Below are 19682 nucleotides of genomic sequence, written 5' to 3'. Positions count from 1 at the left end.
ATGTCTCCACTGGTGACATAGTGGGATTGAGTTACACTCTCAGCAAGTTTGAAGGTGACATCAAGATCAGTGGTGCTAAAGGAAAGGGACCTGAACAGGCTAGAAAAGTGGCCCATGTAACCATTGTGAAGTTGACCAAGTGCGAGGTCCTGCATCTGGGTCTGGACAATCTCCAACATCGAGACTAGGGCTGAAGGGATTGAGAATAACCCTGAAGAGAGGAACTTGGTGGAAGGAAAGTTGGACATGAGCCTGGAATGGGCACTTGCAGTCCTAAAAGCCAACTATATCCTGTGCTGCATCAAAAATAGTGTGGCCAACAGGGAGGTGATTTTCCCTCTGTATTCTGTTTTTGTGAGACCCTGCTGGAGTACTGTGTGCAGTTCTGGGGCCCTCAGCATAAACAAGGCATGAACCTGCTCGAGCAGATACAGATGAAGGCCATGAAAAGGGTCAAACAAACCTCTCTTGTGAGAAAAAGCTGAAAGAGGTTTGGTTGTTCAGCCTGAAGAAGAGAAGGCTCCTGGAGGAGCCTGAAGGAGACCTGGCAGCAGCCTTTTAATGTATAAAGGGGGCTTCTAAGAAAAATGGAGAGAGAGATTTAAATCAGGCATAGGAAGAAATCCTTCACTATAAACGTTGGTGAGCCACTGGAACAGGTTGCTCAGAGAAACTGTGGATGCCTCATCTCTGGAAGTGTTCAAGGCCAGGCTGGATGGGGCTCGAAGCAACCTGTTCCAGTGACAAATGTTGATACCTGCAACAGGGCAGTTTGAATTAGATGATCTTGAAAGGTCCCTTCCAATTCAAACTGTTCCATAATTCTGTGGTTCTATCTCTATTGGCCTGTTGCTAATCAAATCCAAAAAGCTAAAGTGAGACCAAGCCTGCACAGCATTTCTTTCATTTTTTGCTCCCTAGTTCTATGCTTTAGAAGAACTGTACCTTGAAAATATGAAGTGTCTTCAATTTTAGACAGTTCATCAATACTTAACATATCGTTTCATGATATCATCACCTGCAATACTTTAATAAGCATATGAAAACTGTTAAGTTTTACCTTTTTTCTGCCTTTTATGACCTTATATTGGTCCTTCACTTGAGGTGTGGATGTTAAGGAACATAATTAACTTGGCTTATTTCCTCTAGATCCATATGAAGACTATGCCAGCTGCCATGTACAGACTGTTGACTGCACAAGAGCAACCAGTTTACATTTGAAGCTGACACCTCACCTCCACAGTGTGCATGGAAGGTGTTTTTCCTCATTAGTGCTTGTCTCTCTAGTGCTGCATTTGTGTGTCTGCAAAGACATTTCTTTTTCTCTCCCCAGTTTTTAGACACAAATACACTGTTTCTCTCTCCTTCATCCCTTTTTCCTCTTCTTCCCACCACTTCCCTGCATTTTGGTAAGGGGCAAAATGTATTTCTGGAACTATTTTGGTTGCATCTTTTTACAAGTGAAACTTCATACAGCTCCACATGCAAAACGGGGAAATAACAGCAGCATAGGTTACAGCAGTATTCACAGATGGCTCTATTTCATGCTACATTATCAGTTTTATTTCTGTGGCTATAATTTTATAAACCAAGTAAATTAAATGTTGCTGAATGAAAGATGACTTTACCAAACAGAGAAGTATAGAGTACAAAGTGTTCTCTTGGATATCTTGCCTATGACTTTGCTTTTCTTGCCCTGTTTTCCCACAGGCACCAAGCTCAGTACTAAAGGTTTGTGTCTGTGGGGAAAGTAGAATACCAAAAGGATTGTTTTGCCCTCAGGAAAAATTGCCTGCTTCTGAAGACTCAGTAAATGCTGCTGTTGTAAAATGAATTGTCCAAATACACAATTCCCCTCTGTCATCAATTCTTCATCATAGTAGGACTCCAAAATATACTCCATAAGTTCCTGAAACATGCTATTCTTGCATTACTTGCACTTAGAAATTTGGGAGGCATTACTAACAGCTGCCTCCCCCTCTCTGCCCCCAGATTTCTATCTCCTGGTTTTCTTCTGCTTTGTCTTTTATAGTCCCTTCTTGATTTTAGAGGTTAAAGAAGTGGGGGGAGAATCTTTAAATATCCACAAGAAAAATAGTGAGGGGATCTGCTGAATAGCTACACTTTTTCTAGGCTCTTAATTACAATTTTGGTGCACATAGCCATGTGTGCCAGTGTATATAGACATTTTTAAAATTGTGCTTCCTATTTATGAAGTTTGAATATAAGAGATCTGCAGACTATTCTAAGTAATTTTGTTCTCTGAGCCAGTTTCAACATATATTTTTGTCCAAAGACCTGTCTAATTTTATTGACTTCCTGTTTAGTTCATGATATAGATAACAGTGGAAAGGATGAGGCAGGAATAAACTTATTTATTTTGTTATATAATTTAGCTTGTGATTTTTTTCCCCACATGTATGGCACTTACAAGAGATATGTGTGTACTATATGCACTTGTATGAAGATGATTAACTGTAGGGATATATGAAATCTTGTATTTGATTAGCCTCTAAGTTGCATGCTAGAGACAAAAGGGGAAAAGGGGGCTGGGTTGGGTTCTTTGTTTTTTTTTTAAGAGGGTTCAAAATAAAAAAGAAACAGTGTCTTTTCTTCCTAGTGAGAGAATTCTACATTCTCTATAGTTACTTTTTTCAGGACTGTATACTGGTGTTTATACTGAGGTTGAACCATGCGTTTAATCCAGGCTAGAATGTTGATTTCTTTTAAAGAAACAGTTTGTGCTGTGTTTTGCTGTGATGGAAAGGCTCAGTGAGATGAAAAGAAGAGCAGACGACACACAGCCACATGCCACTTCTGCTTTGCAAATGCGGTGTTGTTCATAGTCACTTGTTTGTCACTTGTTGTGACGTGAGCTGTGCAATGTAAGCGTTGCTTGCAGTCCAGTGGTGATCCTAGACATTGCTATGGGGATTCATGGAAGTGGATGTGTGCATGTGTGCTTGCTGCCAACACTGCTGAGAACCACTGAGCATTCTTGTCAGGGGTCCGTTTTTTTGCTTTCTAAAACCATGGATAACCTCAATCTGATCAGAGTTAGAGGATAAACTGTATTTCTGTGGTAAGCAGATATTTAAGGGACATATTGAAGTGATGCATAAACTGTTGTAGTAAGGGGATATGTTTTAGTGTTGAAATTAATGTATGATGAATTGATTTTACTGCATTTCTTGTTGTTATATAATTTAATCCAAGGCTCCAGAATAGCAGATTGCACAAGAGAATGGTGTTAGTATTCCAGGTTAGTACTTAACTCTGCTGCCTCACAGATGCAACAAGATAATTAATTGCTTGTGAGTATATTGTTTAACTGTAGGCATCTGGTTTATGGCAATTTGAACCTTTTTTCCTAGAACTTTCCATATATATAGTAATAAATGTAAATATGGTATATAACCATGTACAATTTAGAAGATTATATACAGTGCAGCCTTTCCATACATTGCCTGAGGAAACTTAGTGAACTCTTGAAGACACAGTCATCATGCTCCTGGTACCTGCTATATGTATGCCCTCCACTTCACTTGTTTCTGTAATTCTGTCTAGCTGATGTGGTGAAGTCCTTAGCGCACTTCACTGGGAAATGATGAAGATCTGAACATGCAAATATATTTAGAGAAGAAACAACTGTTTTCTTTGGAAAACTTGCAGCCAGCAGTTTGTGAAGTTACTGTTCATCCTAAATAGGTGCTTAACATTAAGCAAATGAATGCTTGCAGGACCAGAGCTTAGCAAAAAAATCTCATTTTTTTAGTTATAGTATGTGCATAAAATTTCTAAACTGAGAGGTCCATAGAGTGTGCACACTTCTGAGAACAGTCTTGTAAGCAATCCCATTTTACTCTGTAAACGGAAAGAGTTTCAAGAAAATGGAACTCAAAAGGGAAAGCTGGCTGTTCTCTAGACTGTTGCAGCAGTTTGATAGATCAGATATGGGGATTTTTAACAGATGCAAAGGAACATTCCTTCAAAGGTTTACATTCCTTCTTCAGTGACAGACCTGAATTATTTTTCTTTCATCCTTGCTGCTTCATACAGTCTAAGTAACTCTTCAGTGTTTACATTAAGGATGAAACATCCCTTGTATTTTTTATTTTTTAGAAGTTTCATGTTTGTTTTGAATCTTGTTTGAGTCTCAGTTTGGATTTCCAAGTTTGCTAGTTCTCCTTCTTTTCTAAAAGAAATTTATTTCTCAAGACAGCAACATGGTTGAGATCTCTTGTATATATTTAGCACAGTACCTAGACTATGAAGTTGTACTTCTGTTCTGTAAAGAGGATGAATAGAAATTATTGTAAAGCGTTGGGAAAAGCATAGTATTGTATTTGTAACAATATTGTTCTTTGTAAACATTTAATTATCTCTATATAAAAATATAAATATATATATAAATATATGTGAGCCTGGAATGTTGATATTGCACATCTACTGAATGTAATTACTCTGATGTTTTTCTGCCACAGGTCTCTGACCTCTCTAATGAAGCTGTGCTTGTTTGATTTGGGGGATACAGAGGGGAGAAGAGTGGGCTTTATGCTTTGGATGAGGCAGGGTAGGGGGTTTCTGGCCAGTCATTTTGTTGTGATGTATTTACTGTGCTACATTCCTTTATTTAACAGAGCGCTAATGTCTGTAAGATTTGCAACAATAAACTACAAAACAAAAATACCTCAGACAAGGCTGAGAATTTGCTCATACTGACCTAGAGGCTGACTTGCCAATGCTGAATGCATACATAATTAGGTGACTGAACTTCTTTTTTGCCATTTAGTCTGGAGTAATTCTGTTTGTGTTTCTGCAGTTGTGAAGTAATGCTGTTAGCTTTATTTTTAAAACAGCATTCTTTTCAGGCAATACATGACACTAGTGCTCCTCAACAAAACAGACTCCTATTCTAAGGTAGCATCCCAGTTTTTACTATGTGAAATGCCACTGTGGTTGTGACAGAAATACTGTTTCATTGATTGAATAACTTTAAATAGGAATTTTTCATAAACGGGGCTTTGATAAAAATTCTTCACACTTAAGAGTAATTTCTGAAATCACTGTTTTCCTTCAAATGTCATCAGCATGGTTTACTATTAAAGACCTAACACTATTTAAATAAATAAAAAGTAGAATTGTAGTATGTCTGTCCCTAGAACTAACTGTGGGACTGCCTGTGCTAAGGTTAAAAATATTTGTATGAGAGATTATGAAAAATATGATTATATTTGAAAGTCAACAAAAAAAAATCATCAAGGGAGTGTTTCCTCTGGTGAAGCTTCATAGGATTTTCTGTGCCTCAGAGTGTCATGAGTACTTTGAAACCACAGAAATGAAAATATATGCCACAGCTGATTCAGAAGAAAACTAAACATGGGCATTCAGTCATTTAGTGGCTGTTCATAACATGAAATACAAATACCATCAACATGAGAGAATGATGTATTTCATCTTATTTGCTTAAATGACAGAAGAAATTGGTAAGTCTCAAATAAAGGGTAGTAGGCAGTAGACAGGCTGAGCTTGCTTTCTGCATTTCCCTGTGTATCAACCCTCCGTCCTCCTATTCTTGCCATTAGCTGTACATACCAATGCCTGTGTTAGAAACTTTTCTGCATTTCAGTAGATAAACATAATCCCTTAGCTTAGCCGTACAGACAAAAATTTCACAGATCTGCTGTATTTAGAGGGGATATGTTTGTTGCCCTCTCCTTCAGTGTTTTAGCGGTTTGGCTCCACACAGAGGACAAGCAGACCCCACCCCACTTCCAGCATCTTATGGTGCCTTGCAGGCTGAAGAGATGAGGCTGGTGACCTGTGTGGACTGACAGTGTCAGTGTCAGGGCTGGAGCTGTAACTTAAATAAATGTTCAGTGCAGAAGCATGTGGAGCAATCCTGACCTACAACCATGGTATGTGAAGAGTTTGTGATCCACGTGCCTGTCACCTGAGTAGAGCCAGGCCTGTGCTGTGCTTTGTGCTGCTCCTACAGGTGGACCTCCAGCAATGTCCCTTGGCCACAGAATAAATTTAGATGGTTGATGATAAGAAGGGAGCCTGCAGGCAGCCCCAGTTTGAGTAATGGTATTTACCATTTACACAGAATGATAAATACCACCTAGCATACCTGTGTGTCCCTGCCTTTGGAAGTGCAGCAGTAAGGTCCCATGTGAACAGCCCTTTTGTTTGATAGTAGAAGTGATGAACATAATTGTTTTCTAAGAAAATTTTTAATTACTTCAGATTACCTAAATGGAGTCAAATGGATGGGATGTGCATAACTTGTGCCCTGCTTCATGCTGCATAGTGTGGTGATCCTAGCACCTGAAGGAATATAAAATTATATTATCTTTTTTGTTCATAGCACCTGCTGTAATAAACAGCATTTAAAATTAAACTATAGAGAGTGCCTTTCTTCCCGGGAGAGTAACAAGCCCACACCACCTATTGAAAACACCTGTGCTTTTGGGTTTGGATGTTGTTCCATGATTAAGACAAAAATATCGTTCTGCCATTAAGTGAGAGGTTCAGTGAGCCAAACGACTGCTTCTTCAAGACAGTTATTATTTTTAGTACAATGTGCACATCAACACCCTTCTTTTATAAAGAGTAATTTAAGAATTCTGTACACCATTTTTTTACTTTGTATCTGAAGGTCTCCATTTTACTATAGGAGATTTTAATTTAAACCAAATTACCAAAAATTTGCCAAGTTCTTCAATACTGCTTTTGACAGCTCCTTCCACAAGGATAATGTATCATCATACCCCACAACTACCTGTTACCAAACTTCACAGAGATGCAGGGCAATAATGTATCACAAACAGATGAGCTACAGCTGAGAGCCCAATAAAGCTTTCAATCTGCTTAATACTCTCTGTAGAATGATTTCCCCTTCAGAGTCTGCATAAGAATATTAAAAAAAGGAGGTGATTATTGACAAACCCATCCACCCACTTGCCAGAGATGATTTTCTTCTACAGTATGTATATGTCTGACAGAAATGCTCTGCTGAGGAATAACCAAAAAGCTAGCTCAAAGTACAGTTTCCCTGACAACACCAACAACACTGTGAGGCCGTTCATGTTCTGCTCTTTGGATTCTCCTCTCTGCTAGCTGTTCTCCCTCTGTGGTGAAAGTGCTCAGGTCACCACAGCTCTCCAGGTACAGCAATCCAGGATGCAATCTAAAAGGTAATGCACGGCCTCTCAATGACACGGCTTGCTGGGAAGGTGTCATCACCTTTAAAAAGAAAAGTTTAAATCAGTTTTGTTTTCAGCTCTTGTTCCATTAAAATAGTTTTTTACCCAACTAGGAAGAAGCTAGTTGTAGTGTTGACTGTTATGTGTAAAGAATAATTAAAAAAGCTATAAACCCCCTGGCATTTGCCAAGAAGGTATGGGAAAAGCAGTGGGGTAATTTTTTATTTTGTTATTGCTTGTTGGGTTTTTGTTAGGTTGGTTTGGTTTCCCTCTCGAAGGTGCACAGGAATTCTCTCACTCCAACCTATGTCATGTCATATGTTAGAAGGAACCTAAATGTTGCTTCCTTGCAGAAGCCACCGAACTGTAATAACCTTCAGGCCTGTGTGATATATTAAATTCTCATAAGGAGTCTTTTTCCCTCCTGTTTCTATCAAATTTGTCAAGGATTTTTTTTGTTGCCTGAAGGCTGCAGTGGGAAATCCCACTTTATTTGCAGAGCCTAAATGACACTGATGCGTTTTGCATGAGAACACAAACCAAAACGAGTTGTCATAGCAAATCACTTGTGCTATGCATGAATCAATTCATCTACCCAAATGGTCTGTAAGCTACCAAAACATTTGTTTGATGAAGTCTGCAGTGTCTGAAACTTCTGGATATTCATTCCATTAATGTTAGCACTTATTTTCCATTTTCTGCTCTTCTTTCTTTAGTACTAGGTCTTATTTTTATCCTGGGAGCCAATCACAAAAAGTTGCTTCTAGTGGGTTGACATAAAAATTTGCTTGTCAGCCTCCATTCCTTCTGGTTTGCAATAGCAAGCACTTACTTATAACATCTTCTCCCTCTCCCCTGCCACACTCAGTATAAAATGCTGTCATGTTATTTACACTTCATGATTCCTCAACAGAAGATTGACTCAGTTTTTAAATACACACATACTCTGGCTTCTGGCTGATAGAGCAAGAAATGTCATAGCCTCTCACACATTCCCTAAATGAAAGTGCTGAATGAAGCCAGTTTGGTCCAAAAACTCAGACTGGCAAATGTAAACTTTTACTTCCAAACCAGGGGCAGTGGCTTTCCACATCACCTGATACATACAAGTAATAAAACTACCTGCTCAAGGAAAGTTGCACTGCTGACAGCTTCTGCCATATGTTTCTCATCTGATTTTAAAACAGACTTGATATTTTCCACTAAGTCATGTATATCTGGGCTCATGCTGCAGGAGGACTGCTCCAGGATCCATGCCACACGCCGTTTAGTGTCCATATAAGACTTATAGTCTATGAGAGAGTGGGGTCTTCCCCTCGCAGCTGTTGCTCTTGAACTCTTCCGCAGGGTGACAGCGTTCAGAGGATTTATGTCACTGGGTGTTGCAGTTTCACAGCTGAGCACTGTCTCTGAAGACAAAGATGAAACAAAGTAAACAATCCATATAGTTCATGATATTCCCGGAGATTCCTCTCCTGATGCAATGAGGATGCAGTGTATAGTTTAACCGTGTAAAACTTAACAGCCTGGCATGGTCAGAGTGGTATGGAAGGCTCACTCTACTGGGTTTACACAAAATGCCTGTAAAATAATCATATATAGCTCTGATTAAGTGCATATTATATATCAGAGGGTCTGGAGGGACTCTTCCCCTTTGGAAAGCTCTTTGTCATTTTGTGTACATCGGTTCCTTTCTCTTGTTTCAGATCTGAAGAGACCTGAAATGTGTGTTGAGCATTAATGTAAACATAAAGGTAGAAGAAGGCTTTTATGATCTCTCCTAACTCTTGATAACTTTTAGTTACTAGCAGTCAGCAGGACAAGTTGTACCTGAAAATAACTACCTTTCAAGCTGGAAGCTAGTAATACTACAAAGTAGAAATCCAATGGAAAAAAACCCAAAAACCTACAGCAAAACGTTCAGAATTACCTTGCAGTTACAAAAGGTAATACAGAATCAATTTCACGGCCTTTGATGTAAACAAGTTACCAAACTTCAGCATCATTAAAAGGAAGAAAAAAAACAACAAAACCACCCCAAAACCATACCTACAGATTATTCAAGAAGCACTTTCATGATGGCTTCAGACAAAAAAAGGCCAGGAGGAGATGCAAAACTTCCCAACAAGAAAAGCACTAACTTGAAGCAAATTCCATTGCTGCAGTGAGTTCCTTTTCTGTAGCACTTGTGACTAACTCAGATCTAACTGCTGAACAGACCCAACCTCAGTGACACTGAGCCTAAATCTTCCAAAGACCTCTGACATGGGGTCTCTGTACAGCAGAAACACCCTGCTTTCACAGCTGTGAATAGGCTCTGTGTAATACTGCTTCAGCAGCAGATTCTCTGGGCTGCTATGGTCGAAGTTGATAGAGGCCAAGTCAAAGCACATGATACAGCAGAGCCATGAAAACATTCCACAAAAAACAGCAAGTGAAATCCAGTTAGGCATGCTCCCAATATCCAGAATAAACAGCTGTTATTAGCATGCCCCATTGGCACTTACATTTTGACTGCTGGTATGTATCAGCAGCTACTGTGGGGATTTCAATATCCTCTAGTAAAAACTGCAAGACCTCTGGTATGTTTTTCGAGATTGTCAGCAGTATCACAGACTGTATAGTCACATTACCAGTTTTCCCACAGCAACAGAATTAGGTCACTGATACCAAAGCAGTTTCATTGACTCTCCACCATGGGTTGTGTTGAGTTTTTGGGTTTTTTTTGTGCTGATTGGAGGATTGAGAAAAGGGGAGTGAATTTATAGATTAATACCAAATTCCCAAGCCAGTTTTTCTTTAAACTGCTCACATTGACAACTGCACTAGTAAGATTTTAGATGTTAGTGCACTGAGGAGTCCTGTGTGCTCTCCATCCTCATTTTCCACCACCCCTCCCTCATACCCAGACCCTGTTCTTACAATGTGAAAACATAAAGAGCAGCAAGACTAAGGAGTTAGGTGGAGAAGGTTTGGCAAAGCACTATTATGTAAGTGCTTGTTGGGAAACAGTAGCTGATTTCTGCAGGTACTAGGTTCAATTTACCAAATTTCTAAAAAGTTTTTCTTTTAAAGAACCATTACACAATCAAAGAGAAAACAGTCACCTTGAGGCAGCTGGCAATGCAGGAGCACAGGGTCACTTTTAGAATATTTCCTCAAGGGATGAAAGGCTCTCCTGTTCACTCCTGCAGGCACACAGCTTGCATTTGAAGGGGAAAGGCTCACTCTGCTGGAAGACCCCTGAATTTCTTCAGCTGAATTATTAGAAACAGAAAAATAAAAGTAGTCAAAATAAAGCTAATCTGTAGAAGCATTATTAGAGTCTAATTTTTTTCCCCATCCTTCCTGCAAATCTGTAATTACTAGACACAAAGGTCTAGAGATGCATGTATGTGTGCACAGACCCACACTTTACTGAACAGTAATATGTAATATCTTTTAATGTTTGCAAAAACCTGTTCAGCCTTATGCAACTGGAGTAGCAAGACTACAGTCTAGGACACCCTAGTACAAAAATCATCTTAAACTACCTGATCAGAGAGAAGGGAGCTACAGCTTTATTGGCAAAAAACTAAATCTCACCGAGCCTCAAATCCTCCTGTTTATAATCAGTTGTACCAAGATATGACAGCATATGGTCAGAGAGGTCAGCTTTCACTATTAGGTATCTTGTAAATCAGTCACCAGTCCCTAATAAGGAACTAAAATCTTTGCTTAAATACTTTCCTGAATTTTTGTGATATGTTATATCCTTCTCACTCCTCCTTTTCCTAAGAGTGAAACTACATGCTGCAATTTAATGAACAGGACAGGATGAAGCTGTGTACATTTCTAACTGAGGTTGGTTCTCTATCTCCATCTAGTGGCACCTGGCATATTACAGAAAACTATTTTCTTGATCATCCAGGAGTTAAAACGGTTTGTGTAGTAGTCTGCCCCTGGCTGGATGCCAGGTACCCACCTCAGCCACTCCCCTCTGCAGCTGGACAGGGGAGAAAAAATATAATGAAAGGCTCATGACTTGAAGTAAGGACAGGGAGAGATCGCTCATCAATTACTATCACAGGCAAAACAGACTCAGCTCGGGGATATTACTTTACTTTATCCAAAAACGAGCAGGGTAATGAGAAGTAAAACACTTTAAAAAAAACATCTTAAAAACACCTTCCTCCAGCTCTCTCCGGGGTTTTATCTTCTGTCCTGCAGCAGCACACGGAACATGGGTTATGATCAGTTCACATTTCTGCTGCTGCTCAGGGAGGGGAGTCCTTCTCCTGCTCCAGTGTGGGGTCCCTCCCACAGGAGACAGTCAGTAATTTCTCCAGCTTGAGTCCATTCCACAGACAACAGTTCTACACAGAATGCTGCAGTGTGGATCGCTGTTCCATGGGGTCTGCCCTGTTCCAGCGTGGATCCCCCAAAGGCTCACAAGTCCTACCAGCAAACCTGCTCCAGCATGGGCTCCTCTCTCCCTGGGTCTGCAGGTCCCTGTCTGGGGCCTGTTCCAGCACAGGCCTCCCATGGGTTCACAGCCTTTTTGCACACCCACCTGCTCCAGCAGGGGTTCTCCAGGGGCTGTGGGTGAACCTCTGCATCCCTGTTACCTCAATGGCTGCAGGGGCACATCTGCCTCTCCATGGGCTGCATCAGAGGCTGCAGGGGACTCTACCCCAGCACCTGGAGCATCTCCTGCCCCTCCTTCTCCACTAACCCTGGTGTTTGCAGGGCTGTTCCTCTCACAGTTCTCTTTGCTCTTCTCTGAGCACCAATACATCTGCCAAGTAACTTTTTTTCCTTTTAAAATACTTTGTCACAGAGGTGTTACCATAATTTCTGACTGGTCCAGCCTTCTCCAGCAGCAGGTCCATCTTTGGAGCTCTACCAGGCATAGAGGAATCTTCAAAGCTTCCATTAGCATCCCTGCCACTACCAAACCTTGGCCATGCAAACTCAATACAAAAGCAAATCCATGTAAACAGTCTTTTATTCAGAACACAGCAAAAATCTGTGGTGTCAGTCCTGCCAGTGGCAGGACCATTCAAGTAAATTTAGGCTTGGATGACATGTGCTCGTTGAGTACAGCACCTTATCTCCTACACAAATGCAAGTTAGAATCTCTAAAGAGAAGAAGGATGACATAACCTATATAAAACGGGTACCAGTCTAGCAAATCAGAAGTTAAGACCTAGCATCAAATATGGCAGACCAAGAATCATGGAGGATTAAAGAATGTATTAACAATCTAAACTTTTAAACACCAGTCGAGCTATGTTAGCAGTAAGTAGTGGAGGTACAGTGCTGCTGTTAATTTGGAGAAGTGATTTGTTCAGTATTTTTTTTTAAATTCTGAACAGATCAGTGAACAGATTTCATGATCTTAAGATAATCCTTAATAATGTTAATGTTTCGGAGAGATAATTGTCTTACAGTGGTGTGTACTGGAAATGCATACACCTAGTTTGTGATGACACAGAGCAGCTACCAAGCACTTCCTGCCACCAGCAAAAGGTTGCATGCCTGCCTACAGTCCCTACAGTCAGTAGGGGATGTCCCATTCGGCTTGACAGGAGTGATTATGAAGTCAGTAAAACAACTTTAGCTGGCATAGAGAAGCTTAAGAGCTCCTCCTGCAGCCAGCAATCAGGATTTCCCTTACTCTCCTAACAGAGTAGTGCACAGTTTTAGCTTTGATCAGCTCTGACCAACTGATGCCAAGGGACTCACAGCATCATACACAAATGCCCTGGCATGACAGCCTGCCAGCATAAACTGAAAGTTCAAGTTTTATTTATAGACTGCTACACTGCACCAGCTGAGAAAGCCCATAGACTTCCTCTCCCACAATTCCAATATAAGCTTCCAATATACTTCCCTTCTGCAGTGGTTTAACCCCAGCAGGCAGCTCAGTCTCCCACAGTCACTCTCACTCTTCACCAGTGATATAGGAAGAAGAATTTAAGTACAAAAGTGGCAGAACTCGTGGGCTGAGATAAAGACAGCTGCAGTGAGGTGGGAAGAAAAAAACCCAAGAAACTCGAAGGAAAACAAGTGATGCAAAAGCAGTCACTCATCACTAGCTGACTGATGCCCAGCCAGCCCCTGAACAGTGACAAGGCTGGAACACTCTCCCCAGGTCACAAATCTAAAGCAGCACCATAAGCTGCTATGAGGGAAATTAACTCCATTCCAGCCAGATGTAGTACACCTCTCCAAATTTAAATAAAGGAAGAGATACTGCTCAGTGTATTTTTTTTTCTTAATTCTAGGAAGCCTTGGAATCTAGAAGAAACAGCAGAGTTAATTTCCTTCCTTAAGAAGCTTACTTTCTTTTTTTATCTGAATTTAACAGGCAGGCTGATAATTAAACTTCTCTTTACAGATCTCTTTATTAAAAAAATACTGGATAAACCAGTTAAGATGATGGAGAGGAGTGTACACTTTGCCATACGTGCTCAGTCTGACTCTTGCAAAGGAAATTTTTAAATACAAATGCCTCAGACAATGTCTTATCAGAGCCTTTTTAAAACAAAACAAAAAACAAAGTAAAACAAAACAAAGACTTTCCTTCACTGCAAGCGCATTTTCTATGCTATTTTTTTCCTGTTTCCATCTTCATAACTTTAAGCAAGTCACCAGGTATCCTTGTATTTGTGAACCTCTTTTTGTTTGAGCTCAGGAAGCTCAGAGAAAGCAACAGGAGTTCTACCAATAAGAAAGCTTTGAGAACGAAATCCAGAGGAACTGTAGCAAAAGGTTTAATTCTGGTGAATGAATGACAAGACACCAGAAGCATCCAACTGCTTGTTTTCAGAGATTTCAGGCAGACTGTCAGAGTTTAAGGGCACTTTGACAGAGCTGACATTTGGCTAAGGCATGACTTTATGCAAATTCTTTTTTTCCCCTGACCACATAATAGGAACAGTTTCAACTGATGCAGTTCAAACCCAAGTTTTTTTCATAGTTTGATAAGTAGGTTGGCAGAAGACAGGCCACAATCAAATAAAATAATTGGGGCTTTCCCCCAGCCTCAGTCTTTACTCTCTTGTATGAATATTGCAGATGAGGCAATCTTGCCATAATGGCCAAGTTCAAATGAAAATTGGAACACATTTTTATGGGCTGTACCGGAAAAGCTAGAAGTTAATAATGTTTAGCCACAAGCATACATTGCAACAAACGTTAGGCTAAAAACAAGTTGGAGCCATAGGTATGGTTTTCTAAAACAGTGCAGAGCAAAGTTTGATGTAGTCTCTAAGAGTAGTTTAGCTATCTCCTGTACCAGGATGCAGGAACTATTTAGTAATTCTTCCAGTTCAGGCTGGATAATGGAGTAATTCCCAGTTTAGCTCCACACAGTGCAGCATTTTCCTATCCTTCTCCTATTTTTACCAGCAACATACACTAAGCAAATGGGAGCACTGGAGCTGGACATAATTTCTTGAAACATATGGATATAGTGTCAAAAGCTAACTTTTAGGTTGCTAAAAAGAAACATATCCTTTTTGTATCTTGCATGAAAACAACCTGTTATGCTTTTAAACATTTTAAACATGAATCCTTGCTCCTACTGCCCGAAACAAACATGATGCTGTATCTCTGGTTTGCAGTATGGTGGCTGTCTTTCAAAGAACTAATAATGCTGCTGCTGCATTAAGCGATATGTGTTGGAGAGAACATTCTAGAACAAACTTTGAAATTACTTTTTACCTTGAGAGGACTGCCTGTCACTTACTTCCCCTGAATCAATATCTTCCATGCCATTTATTTGAAGTACACCTCCCTGGAATAAAATGCAAAAGTTGAAAAACCACAAGTCACCATCTTTGGCATTTCCTAAGAACTGCAACATACACCTTAGAAATGGAATACTTGTTCTTAGATGCACAGAGACTGTGTGATATGAGTTTAATTCCATGGCAAAATCAAGGCCAGTGAATGTCTGATATTCATGTTCATCATCCAGGTCCGTTAATTTTATACTATCCAGTAATTTCTGGGAAAAAGCACCTGTCTTTTGAAAACACCACTGTAAAGGGATGACTAATGATGTCAAGACTTTGACCTAGTCCCTCACGGGAGCAATGCAGGTAAAAGTAAAGCAAGAAGGTCTTTTAGAATCATCAGCAACAGCTGTGCTCCACACTGCTTTCTGCTCCTTCTCCCATGTCTAGGCAGTTTTCCCACTGGAGAAAACTTTTCAGTTCTAGAGGAAATTGATTAATTAAAATCTTTGGTGAAATTTTTATTTGTAATCAAATCTCTCCTCCTGACTTATATTAACCAAGCTTGAATGCAACCTCTAGCTTAGAGTGGAAAAAACAAATCAGACATTAAACTCCTGTGGCCCATACCTGCTCAGGGCTTTTTAAGCTGCACACAGTTTCATAAGGTGGAGGTGGGTCCAGAGAGCAGAACACTTCAACCCCATTGATTTGCGTCACATAAATATAGGGCAGTGAAATCACATCAGAGATAGATGGGCTGCAATAAATAACACAGAGCAAATCTGTCACTATGGCTTTCCAGCTGCAGAGAAACATCATCTGCTACCAAACTCCACTGGCTTTCCTGTGCCAACTCAGATTTTGGGATCTAAGTCTCAGATACTGGACTCATCAAGATCTGCAAGACATTGTCTCAGAAGACAGCAGGAGTAATTCCCAGTTCAGCTCCTTAGGACGTGCCTCTCCAGTGTGTTCCCCAGAGTTCAAACATCTTTGGGCAGTACTGGGCCTAGGAACCCGTTCCAGTTTTAGTTCAGAGCTTCAGTTTTGTTACAAAAATTAAAGTACAGGTTGTCACTCAAAATGTGACAGCCTAACTCTGAGTTTTGTGAACTACTGAGTTCTTACTTATAACCTAAATTTAAGATACGTCTGACCTGGTTTATGTTCAGATATAGCTGTACAGAAAAAGCCAAATTCAAACTAAAGGCTGTTTTTGTGATGATGTAAGAATATTATGGTTGATCAATTCACAAAGGCTTGTGTGAGGCAAATGCATCTCATGGCTAACCTTACTCCTCAGTTTCCAAAGAGCTCTCTCAGATCTTTAACACAGCAGAAATCCCAAAGAACTTTTGCTGCAACATCTTTCTCTTAGGAGGGAGCTCTGAGAAGGAAGAAAACAGAACAGTGCCTGGAGAAACCTTTATTTTGATAAACATACATTTACATTGCCCCAGGAACACTGTAACAAAGTATGGTGGTCAACAGCAGAGCTTGGCAAGAAAACCTTTCCCCACACAATCCTCAGAGAAGTCCTTGACTCAAAGCACCTCGGTTCTTCTCTGCTTTTTTTTTATTTAACATTTTACTTGCTGATTTGGTGCTGAGCAGGAACCTCAAGCAACACACAGAAACCCGTGTTTTGCTCTCTGGACTTTGGTCAGCTTTCATCCACTATCTCTAGTGGATGCTACTCTCTACAAAGCAAGTCCTTCCTCCAGAATTTAGGGTTGCTCTGGACACCGGCTGGAGGGAACAAAGATGACTGAAAATTTTTTTCTTGCAAGCTCAGAGGAAAGGGCAGAATGACAGAAATGCTTATGGAAGACTGCTTGCACAGACAGGAAAATAATAAAACTTTCAAAATAAGAACCTGGAAATTCTCTTATGAAAGACTTCTGTGAAGGTAATGGAGGTAATGTATGGAGAAATCTGAGGAAAAGAAAGCAGATATTTTGACAGCTGGCCATTGTCTTTTCTATTCTTAAAAATGGAGAAATAAAATATGTGAAAATAGTTTATAATAACTATCTACTTCATCTGTTCCAAAAGGCTTCATAATAATTATGAGGTACGATGGAGATGGATCCTCCACTGACATTACTTCTTCACATTTTCCTAGTATGTTCATGCTGAATTTGCATTCAATACAAGCCACAGAGTTACATACATTTTGAATCTTAATTTTGTTTTTAAACATGCCTACACAGCTCAGTCACACCTTGAAAATTAATGCTATGTCCAATAATTATGTTAAAACTTATCACAGAACATGCAACTGGAAAAGCATTTCCTTGAGTCCCTTGATTTAAAAGTAATTTCCAGGAGGTACCCAAACAATACTTTAAACTCAGCTGAGGTAGACTTCTAGGCCTTGCTGCCCAACATGCATGACCTCTTCCCTTAAATTTACGTGTCTTGTGACACTTTCATAGAATCACAGAATCTCCTGAGTTGGAAGGGACCCACAAAGATCAAAGTCCAGCTACTGGCAAACTTTACATTTTGTTTTTCCCCTGGAAACTCAGCTCTCACTTCATATTGTGCCAACCCTGAAAAATAATGTAATTGCTATTTTTTAATGTATGAAATAACAAGAGACTCTTGTAGTGCTAGTTTGTTTTTTTCCGTTAAATAAGACAAATGTAAAAGTTTCCCATGAACAAGTGAGCAAGGCAATTAGGTTTGACAGCTGGGCCTCTGACTTTTCAATTTAAAGGATGGCAGAGAAGGCTTACACATTCCAAACATGTCTTTGGCACAAATTTTGATGACTGTGGTGTTTCCCTTTTCATGGTATGTATCTGTCTTGGAGCTTGCAGATGGGGCTCACCTCCCTGGATGTGGTTCCTGCCACACCATCCTTGCATACAAAGGTTTGGGATGCAGGGAGCTCGGCACAAAAAGCCAGGGCACATGGAGTTCAGGTTACAGTCTGAGAGGAGTAAGTGTGAGGAGGCTGACTGAGAAATGGCCACATCCCATTTCAGCCACTCTTGCAGGATACAGCCTGGGCTGAGTCATAATTACTCATCTTCCAAAAACAGAAATAAAGCCTGTCTGTTGCTTTAACTTCTGCACTGCTGTATAACTAACCACAACACCCTGAATCAAGCAGCCCGACTTCAGAAAGATCTCATCATCACTTAAACATTACTATCAACAAATTTTAACATAGTCACAGGCAAGGTAGCTATTCAACTTAAGACCACAGAAGCCTTAAATATTGTTCAGCAGCACCTCCTGTGGAAAAAACAAAAAAAAAAACCAAAAAAAAAACCCCAAAAAAACACCCAAAAAACCCAAAAACAAACAAAAAACCCCGAACATGTTGAACACGTCTGGGAGAAAGATAGTAATTTAGAATGACATGCTAGACAAAGAACAACTGGCCCATTTTAAAGCAGGGGAACTCTGAAAACGATAAATAATTATTCTTCCAAAGAGATCATTACGCATTCCATTCTGTTCTCATAAGAAGCTTGAACCAACACTTACATAGAGGTTTTTAGTAATATTTTGAATTCAACTTCAGTCTCTGATGTTTCAGAGGATCTGTTCCTTCTAAATCCTGTTGTTGTGCCATGTTATCATTTTCTAGATAATCTCAGTATCTGTAATTACCTTTGTCAGGAAGACATAGTCTTGAAAGTCAGGCATGCTATTCCTGATGAAACAGTGAAATAAACTAAGCATTCTTGCACACTGCAAAAAGGAGGTATTTTAAACAAGAGTCATACAATCTGCTTGAGCATCATAATACTTTATGTATAAAAACTGTATGCTCAGAACAGAATAATGCAGCTCCACCTGAGTCATAAACTCGTAAAGCCAACCTGCAAGTTAGATTTAAGAGCAAATAACCACCTACAGGGTAAGGGATTACCTTTCCAGGCAGTGCAGTCAAAACAGACTCTTAGTCTGCCCTAACAGGCAAGAAGGAGAAGAAGAGTGACTCTGACAGGAAGGTCCATGGGGGAAGACCATTCAGGGTCTCTGGCTTGCCAAGTCGTTGTGTCTGGCTTCCCATTGCTGTCCTCATCTGCTCTTGACAGCATCGTGTAAGTTTTCAGCTCTGTCAAGCAATAGTATTTCTCTCACCTAGAAATAGTTCCCAAACTCAAACCCACATAATCCTACCCCCTTACCCACACTGTATTTATGCTGTCTCCAAACTAATGGGATTTTTCTTCTTTGTTGTTTTAATCCCCCTAAAATCACAAACCTTTTTCATCAAACAGTCTTAAAAAAAATAGGCAGTGTTTTGAAAGACACTAAAAGAAAGGAAGAGAGTGTACAGTTTTACCTGCCACTTGTTTCTGGAGTACAAGAACTCAAATTTGCAAAATAGGAGGGAGGTGGAACAGGTGGGACAAAATCATCAGGATCCAAATTGTGATCTTCATCTTCAATTTCACATTCACCCTAATCAAACAGAACTTATGTTAAAACCCTTCTGAGCTTTTATAAATATTGTTGAACAGTGTAATCTATTAATAGTGTTTGTACCACTCTTTATGGCAGGCAATGCCTTGTGCTCACTTACTGTGCAGGACCTTCTTGATGCAAGTATCTGTAAGTAATGCAGGGCAGCCGCTATGAAGCAAACTGTAGCGGTGAGAGCATTCAGGGCACTAAGGGCTAAGAGAACTTTCTGAAGAACATGAAGATTATTGAAATTAAAAGACTAAATCATAGTATTTGTAAATGTCAAAATAACAACAACAACAACAACAAAAACAAT

The 19682-nt window shown here is 39.9% G+C and overlaps 2 protein-coding genes across 3 annotated transcripts in view; one reads left to right on the top strand and one right to left on the bottom strand.

Moving 5' to 3' along the window:
- APBA1 (amyloid beta precursor protein binding family A member 1) overlaps positions 1–4689 on the top strand; it is a 40363-nt gene extending 35674 nt beyond the window's left edge. For both annotated transcript variants that reach the window (XM_014891744.2, XM_014891743.2), the window contains one exon: positions 1150–4689. In XM_014891744.2, the coding sequence (XP_014747230.1) occupies positions 1150–1221 (72 nt within the window). In that variant the 3' untranslated portion in view covers positions 1222–4689. The remainder of the gene's footprint in view (positions 1–1149) is intronic.
- A 1861-nt stretch (positions 4690–6550) lies between these two features.
- ENTREP1 (endosomal transmembrane epsin interactor 1) overlaps positions 6551–19682 on the bottom strand; it is a 28024-nt gene continuing 14892 nt past the window's right edge. The window contains exons 5-11 of the mRNA XM_014894023.2: positions 19485–19592; positions 19245–19363; positions 15563–15692; positions 14919–14991; positions 10316–10465; positions 8331–8617; positions 6551–7248 (exon numbers count right to left, since the gene is read on the bottom strand). Coding sequence (XP_014749509.1) covers positions 7042–7248; positions 8331–8617; positions 10316–10465; positions 14919–14991; positions 15563–15692; positions 19245–19363; positions 19485–19592 — 1074 coding nt within the window. The 3' untranslated portion in view covers positions 6551–7041. The remainder of the gene's footprint in view (positions 7249–8330; positions 8618–10315; positions 10466–14918; positions 14992–15562; positions 15693–19244; positions 19364–19484; positions 19593–19682) is intronic.

The sequence above is a fragment of the Sturnus vulgaris genome, chromosome Z (assembly GCF_052056855.1).
Source record: "Sturnus vulgaris isolate bStuVul1 chromosome Z, bStuVul1.hap1, whole genome shotgun sequence".
In the NCBI taxonomy this organism is placed as follows: domain Eukaryota; kingdom Metazoa; phylum Chordata; class Aves; order Passeriformes; family Sturnidae; genus Sturnus; species Sturnus vulgaris.
Note: the sequence above shows the minus strand (reverse complement) of the source record. Positions and strands in the feature narration are given on the sequence as shown.